The 8,639-nt window shown below is 34.8% G+C and overlaps 1 protein-coding gene across 1 annotated transcript; it reads left to right on the top strand.

Annotated features, from left to right (window-relative positions):
* Positions 1-5,826: 5,826 nt before the first annotated feature.
* On the top strand, positions 5,827-7,418 carry LOC127836933 (uncharacterized). Its single transcript, XM_052363581.1, has 4 exons — positions 5,827-5,915; positions 6,150-6,446; positions 6,954-7,068; positions 7,349-7,418. Exons 2-3 carry the CDS (start codon positions 6,161-6,163, stop codon positions 7,061-7,063), a joined length of 396 nt encoding a protein of 131 aa, XP_052219541.1. The 5' UTR covers positions 5,827-5,915; positions 6,150-6,160; the 3' UTR covers positions 7,064-7,068; positions 7,349-7,418.
* The last annotated feature ends 1,221 nt before the right edge of the window (positions 7,419-8,639 follow it).

Here is an 8,639-nt window from a genome sequence, read left to right as displayed (position 1 = left end):
CTATCTGCCTTTTTGTCTTTTAAACATCGTGTACATCACCACACAAGTATAATTCAATACATATTTAGTCTTATTTAACCCATTTATGCCTAGTGGACTCTCCCGTCCTTCTAAATTGGATCAATTTATTTCCAAAATTAGGGATGTCTAGTATTTTTTCTATATTTAAAATATTTCTTACAGAAATTTCTGTAGGCAAACCGCGCAGACCATGATGAGACGCCGCATCATGCGGCGTCTCATCTGGCTCTACGCTGTTTGCCAAGGCCTTTTTTCTAGACGCTAGGCACAAACGGATTAAAAAAGTAAAACCAACTGTGACATTTGATCATGCGTTTGCGTCTGAATTGTTTAATCTCTGCACTCACATGAAATGGAATTGTAGTACAAGTTAAGGCCTTTGAAACAATTGTGAAAGCCTCATTCGAATTGCGATGTGCAGAAGCCGTAAAATCGTACGAATGTGTGCATATGTGAACGAAATCGTATTGAAATACAGTAGATAACAAATAATAACTAGTAAGCATGCTGAACAACGAGTCACTAGTAGGAACTAAGTAATTTGAACGATTCACGGGGTTTTCAGGGGTTTACGGACGGGCTGAACAGACTGTAAACACACCGTTAAGAACTTATTGACAGATAAATAAAACTTAGTAAGTAAGTATGTCGAACGTTATAACACTTATATACATTTATCTACATAGTGTGCCGGTGCCTGTATCAGTATTGTTTTTTACTGTACATGGGTATTTTGCACATAAACAAGTATTAGGCAAATATGTGATAATTCATTTAATAGTGACTTCATCTTGACTGTTTCTAATAGTATTAATTTATTGTAGGATAAATCGATATTTCAGTGGTAAAAATCAATATCTTAAATTCGTGTAGAATTTAGAGATACGTAAAACAAAATCTCCAATGCAGCCATCGTATTGTGGTCTTCTACAAAGTTTGTTCAAATTATGCCCTTGGGGTCAAAAGTGGCATCAAGTCGGAGGTTACCAGTTAACAAAATAGCATATAGTCTGAAATACCAAAGCTCAATGCTTTCATCGTTTGTATAAAGCATTATCTAGAGGTCCTCTTCAAACTGAACACTGGAGACAAACGCCCCCGGAGCCTCTTGTTATACATAACTTATATCGGGAAAACCGTTAAAAAATCACAAAGCTTTCAAATTTGGTATTGAGCATCAATGAGAAATACTCTAGAAAGTTTGTGTTGCTATTTTTTAAAATTATTCCCCGGATGTCAATTTGTGCTCGGTCTAGGGTCATCATTTATACACGGACTCCTGTAGGTAAGACCTTTACAAAAACTCCTGTCTTAAACCACAAAGCCTGCTGTTTTGTAGTTAGAACATATGTGCAGAATTATCTAGAGGTCGTATTAACAATGTGTTAGAGTTATGCCACGCAAAACAAAACAGAGCCTCGAACCGGATTTAGCCATTTTTATAAAGACTCGGGAAAACCTTGAAAAATATTCGCATCTGAAATCATACCTTATAATACGGAAAACGTTTTAAAATCTTCTGGTCTAAAACCGCAAACCCAGCCCTAGATTTTCATATGTAATATCCCCTAGAGGTACTCTACCAAGTTTATTTAAATAGTGCACATAGGATGAAAAGAGGCGTCGCTAACGGTTTTAATAGTTTAAGCTCATGTTGGAACAAACTTTAAGAGTATTCTCTTCTGAAGCCGCAAATCATCTAGAGGTCCACTCTGGATCAGCAGACGATTTATTTATCTTACGGAGGAATCCGAGATAGCCGATGTATCACGATTGCTAGAGGTCCTTTATAAATTTTCATCGAGTTAAGCACGTGGGATCAAAGTTGACCGAGTCCGGAGGTCACCAGTTTTTCATTGATTTATATTGCGGAATCCTTTAACAAAATCTTCTTGTCTCAAACCACAAAGCTTCCACAATCGGTATCATCTAAAAGTCCTATACAAAGTGTGTTAAAAGTATGCCTAATTTGTCAAAAGTGGCATCTTTCCTGAGTCACCAGTTTTATATTTACTTATACAGAAAAAATATTGTAAAACATCTTCTGGTCTAAAACCGCTTAACCATTGGCTTTCAAATTTGGTATGTAGCATCATGTAAAGGATCACTACACAGTTTGTTAATGGGTCAATGGTAGACTCGTCTGGAGGTCAACAGTTTTACATAAACTTATTTAGAGAAAACCTTGTTTTCTGAAACGGCAAAGCCGATGGCTTTCATATTTTGTATGCAGCATCCCCCAATGGTCTTCCATGACGTTTATCCGAAGCATGCATCTGAGGTCAAAGCTGATCACACTATAGGGTTCTATTTTAACTTTGAACGTATAGCAAAATAAAATTTAAATAACTGTTAAAATCCTCGCTGCAGCATTAAAGTCCAGGGATTTGATATTAAGAACGTAATATCAGAGAGTGGTCCTCTTTAAAGTGTCTTCAAATGAATTACCTGGGATAAAAATGTCCACGCCCCGAATGTCAAACTTTTTATAAAGACTGTGTTGGCAATACAACTTAGGAAAAATGTTCTGCTGTTAAAGGACCAAGCCCATTTATGTAAATACAAATATTACAGCTGGCAGTTGTAAGTTAGTTCGTGTGTTTAAAATATTCATCTATGGTAAAAATTGGCCAAACCTGTGTGGTGATGCTCAATCTTTTATAGAGAAACTTACAGAACGACGTTCAAAGTATGCCCCTATAGTCAAAAGTTGCACCAAAGCAGGGCTTGAGGGGTCTTGAGTATAATACCACGGAGGTATGGTTTTTCAAGTGAGTGATCCCAAATTAAATCGTTATTTTTCATTTCAACAAGTCCTTATGCATATTTTGCTAACGGAAAACTAAGTATGTTAAACGATACTTGAGAGTAGAATGTTTAGTGATTGGAATCGGCAATCAAACTATTATCTGATTAACTACATACACAAGTGACTGTTAAATTATATAGCAATGACGTAAATATCATACCCATTTAGTGACCTGAAAGACCCGTATAGGAAGAAGTTTTGACATACGATGCTATTAATATAATATTACATACATGTTCTGTTCAAAGTAACAAAAACAGAAACAAACAGGTGCTCCCAATGGAGTTAGAACCTCTGTCTCCAGATCACAAGTCTAACGCAGTTAACACATGCACCAATATTTGTTTACCTTCTCGATTACGAGATCACACAGAAGCCAACGCTGGCAACGGTTTAATGAAAGTGCAATAATAGGAATCATCCCCTTTTTTCCAGTAATTAGAAATGTTCAAACAGCCAAATGACAATCCTGATTTCCTACTTTTCAACTTCATAAATAAAACAATGACATCTTCATCATCAATATTCTGGTTCATACCATGTGACTTTGTACAGTTTTTGTAATAAACGAAAATATGTTAAGTAATCCAAGTTCGATCGCACCTATTTCTTATATATTTGAAATATTCATCTGAATGTCTTATTTTTATACCACTCTTATTTCCAGTACAATAAACGGTAGAATATGAAACAAAACAATTATCAAACTTTTTTTACCAAAATTTCAACGAGAACTCCTTTTATTCATTTCCGCGTTTGAAATCAATAAACTTATTGTAACGATCCGATTTAAAACAGCGGAATGGTAAGTTAAACAACAGCTATCGATGAATGTAATAGTGCTAAAATGTCGATTCTTAAGTGGACATGTATTAATTGTACAGGCTAAGAAATATGTAGATCTTCAAGTTTGCGCATGCATAATGTGTTTACTGAAAGGCTTCAATAAACTGATTAGTTGTTCAGAATTGACGCACATAAACAAGTGTATTAATATGTTCAATACAACAACAACAACAAAAGCAACAACAAAAACATTGATTTCAGCAATTAAACTTTCAATAAAGCTTATCGCCTACACTAGTGAATATATAAAAAAATCGTCAGGCTCAGATGACTGTATTTATTGATTAAAAAAGTAGGATGCAAACGATTAATTGTTAATAGTGATAAATCCGAACAGTCTAAGTATTTATATAGATTTTTTTAATAGATTTTATTTACATCATATATATGATTACATATATATGAATCGGTTGAATGTAAAACTTAAGAAGACAAGTTTCTGACATAAAACATGCTAATATTAAACACATGAATGTGTTTATTTATTAATTGATTGAATGCAACACTTAAATGGATATGTTTGTGACATAAAAAGTGCTGATATATTTTTATCGACGATTTAAACAAAATAAAAGGTGGTGTGCTAAAGTTCCAATAGTACAATGTCCATGCATGCGTGTAACAACTAATATACATTTTCATTTAAGTTTATTTGTAGCAGATACCTGTGTGAAAGACACAAACACGTAAATATGATTAACAAGTCTATATAACACATTTATGCCTAGCGTCTAGAAAATAGGCCTTGGCAAACAGCGTAGACCCAGATGAGACGCCGCATTATGCGGCGTCTCATCAGGGTCTGCGCTGTTTGCTTAAAGGACTTGCTGCAAGAAGTATTTTAAATATAGAAATAAATATACTAGACATCCATAATTTTGGAAATAAATATATCCAATTTAGAAGGATGTGAGAGTCCACTATGAATAAATGGGTTAAGACAGAAAAAAAGTATACGTATTGTATTATATAGCAAGATTTTATTATTAAGAAACCAGATTGGTATAATTGGTCTATGAAAGTAATTTTGCGAGCTTGTGATGATATTTATATTGCTATGTTTTTCATTCCACTTTTATTGTTTGTGGACATTATTATCTTACACTTTGTTATCGTTGGTCATCTGAAATAGTAAGGTTTAAAGTAGTTTCTTCTAAGGTAAAGAAATAAAGGACGCTTTAATATTAATTGATGTTCGTTTTCTATTAAATGTTAATTGTGTATTTTACATTACCTGTCTTCTGTATGTTTATTGAAATAATGTCATTGTGTAATTTCTATGTTGTGCTGTTTTATATGAGTCTTGTTATGATAAAACTGTGCTTAACGCATGCGCGTAAAGTGTCTTCCCATATTAGCCTGTGCAGTCCGCACAGGCTAATCAGGGACGACACTTTCCACCTAAACTTGATTTTCGGTAAGGAGGGACTTTCTTGAAACTAAAAATACCATACAAGCGGAAAGTGTCGTCCCTGATTAGCCTGTGCGGACTGCACAGGCTAATCTAGGACGATACTTTACGCACATGCACAATGTCCAGTTTTCTCAGAACGCAACACATATTTATTTTGTTTTTTTAATAAACAATAAATATACGATATTTTTTATTGAACGCTTTGGCCACGCAAATAATTATATAGAATATGTATATGTATAATTATATGAAGTAAAAATATTTTATTTTTATTTATTGAAAACAACACATATCACATGAAACTTTTGAATACAAAGTTATCATTTTAGAGGTCAAGATTTATTAAACACTGTGTATTGTTTGCTAACAAATTACTTCTGCATGATTATAATGTCACAGAATTATCAGGTCATGCCTTTCATGAATTTTCGGATAAAAAGCCCTTATTTAACTTAAACATCTGACAGAATTTAGATATTAACACAGCTAACACAACTAAAAAACTTGTGTTATTGTTCTACCCATTTCCAAAAAAAAATAGTGTGGGTATACAAATTAACATTTCCTTACGGAGACCATCATAATATGCAACATAACTATGTAATACACGACCAATTGCGATTAATTTTTGGACGGGACTAGTTGAAAACTGACAAGTGTTATACTATTTTATCGTAACGGTAAATAAAGAAAACGCCAGGGGAGAAACTGCGTGTCGAAAGTGTCACGTGATCGTCGTTACGTCATGACGTCTGGGCGCAGCGTTCTGACTATAAAACCTCGTGCAGCCGAGTAAGCGTCACTTCGTTAAGAAAGTCAGACACGGTAAGTCCAATGAGTTTCTTACAATCATGCAGTTTATGTTTATTTAATGTAATTGCATCGTAAACCAAGTATTGAATGTTTTGTCATTAATGTAAAAAAAACTATAAATACTTGTTCTCATTTAAATGTATTGCAAGTTTTAAGAGAACTTACTTTATTATTTCTTAATTCGAAAATTAAAGCAACAAACATATCCCTTACATCAAAACATGTTTTTGGATTATTTGTTGACAGAATCCATCACCATGAAACTGATCATCTTCGCCTCTGTTGCCCTCGCCGCCGTCGCCGGTCTGGTCTTCGCCGACGAATTCAACTTCGGCAATAATTTTGACGATGGATATGGCGGTGGCTATGGATACGGACTCGGATCCCTGAGCCTTGGATCCCTGGGTGGCGGATACGGAGTCGGATCCCTGGGTGGCGGATACGGACATGGATCTTCATTCGGATCCGGATACGGACAGGCTGCCTACGTCCCCGTGCCCGTTGGAAGGGGAGGCTCCGGAAGCTCCGGAATCAGCGGTCTCTGTAAGTTATCTACGGCCTAATACGCTTTTAATTGCAATAATAATATGCACTTAATATTTACCATTGTAGTTGTTCTAAATCCGATATCAATCTATTAAGCAAATAATAGACGCGTTCCAATATTCAGTGCCCTTGATTAATGCACAGTCTAATCTATGACGACGCTTTACACTTGCATTAAGAACCGTTTTCTCAGAGGTAGTCCTTATAAATGAGTCGTGTTCTGAGAAAACTGGACATAATACATGTACGTAAAGTGTCGTCCCAGATTAGCCTGTGCAATCCGCGCAGGCTTATCAGGGACGACACTTTCCGCTTTTATATCATTTTTCGTTTAAACGAAGTATCTTCTTAGCAAAAAAAAAAACAATAAAGGCGGAAAGTGTCGTCTCTGATTAGCATGTGCGGACTGCACAGGTTAATCTGGGACGACACTCTATGCATATTTAAGTCGTTATATATTACATCTGTCGAGTGTGCATTGAAAGTACGTGTTCCTTTTTCCAGTGCCCCTGCTCGGTCTCCTGTTCCTGCTTCCTCTGCTCTTCAACAGAAACACTGCCACAACTTCCGACCAGATCCTCCTCATCAACTCTACCCTCACCGGTGGAAAATGAACAAGGTATGAGAATATACATAAAAACTTATTTTTCGTGATATGTAATTAAAATAATAGTACCTACATAAATGCATTAATAAATGCAAGTACTGTTCGTTACTTATTGTACGAAAAGCGTGAATATTATGCTCCATCGACTCGTTTCTGTTCTTACATCACAGTTAGTGTGTGTCTACATGCACTATATGTATGAGAGACCATTATCATACACAGTAAATCTATAAATTTCACCACAACTAATTAAATATTTTTTGTAATTAATTTATTTATTTACTTTTTTCAGATGCCGGGTATATTTATTGGCAACGTCATCAGAACACACGTGGTCGCACATTGGTCAGCGCTTGTTTCCTATCAGAACCGCTGGCGTCTTCGCTAATGGTTATCATGTTATCAAAAATAAAAGTGCAAGAAAACATCATGTTGTTTATTTGTTTTGTTCAGGTTTTTTTGTTTGCTTAGTAGAGCGGGTTCGTTATAAGCCTAATCAGACAATTACAAAATAAATGCACAGAGATCACTTAGGAAATGCCTTTGGTGTTCAGTTACAAATTGTGTGTGTTAAGTCAAGACATTTAAGACTAAATAAGCAAACGTCTCATTAGTTATGGAATTACGTAAAAAATAAAGACAAACTGCAATATCAAAGCAAAAGAAAATCTGGTGATACACAGGTATTAAGACAACTGAAAATGCAACGTATATGTTAAAAAATTGAAAATGAGAAGAGCTCCTTCAACAAATAACTGCACATTTTACAGCGAATCTGTATATCATGCTTGCTACCGTTCTAAAACGTATTGGTTCAGAACAATAAATAAAGATTATCAAAGTCCTTTTCTTAATCAAAACAGCGATGGCGTAAAAAGCCCGTTAAAAATACCGATAATAAGAATGCATAAAGAGATTGTGTGTGTTTTTTATTTTAAACTATTATACGTTATCTGATTAAAGATAGTTACATCGACAGCAAGATTCATCGCTATATCGCGAGCATCCCAGATGCATGTGCCTTTTTCCAAAAGAACACTACGAAATGTGCCAAGTATATCGTTTTATTTTCGTGAAACATAAATCTTTGATACACCGCCTCTCCCTTCTACAAGCGCATTCATGAACATGTACATTGTACTGCGTTTTTTTTATACATCAACGTTAGAATAAACATATAGTACATTTTGGCATTTTATTTTATACCTTCTTCTAATAATTTTTAGGTTTTCTTTGTCTTTTAAGTTGTTCAATTTTTTTCGAGAATATAAATATGACAGACTGATAGTTCAGTTAAGGGCGGGGCAGGGCAGGGCATGGCAGGACAGGACAAGACAGGATAGGGCATTGAAGTCACTTCTTTTGACTTTCACAATGTACATTTAAAATACAATTGGGTCTTATAAATAACATTTTTGTTTAAAAATGTGGCAACATTTTGTTGGTGTTTAAATATTATTTTAAAAATGTGCCTGACAAAAACAAACAATAAAAAGGAATTTTCTAAAATTGCTACATTATGTTCATAACCTGAAAGTCGTGTAAAACTTGTTTACTATGTTTTTTATGTTGATATAAAAGAG

This window comes from Dreissena polymorpha, chromosome 7 (assembly GCF_020536995.1).
Source record: "Dreissena polymorpha isolate Duluth1 chromosome 7, UMN_Dpol_1.0, whole genome shotgun sequence".
Taxonomy (NCBI): domain Eukaryota; kingdom Metazoa; phylum Mollusca; class Bivalvia; order Myida; family Dreissenidae; genus Dreissena; species Dreissena polymorpha.
Note: the sequence above shows the minus strand (reverse complement) of the source record. Positions and strands in the feature narration are given on the sequence as shown.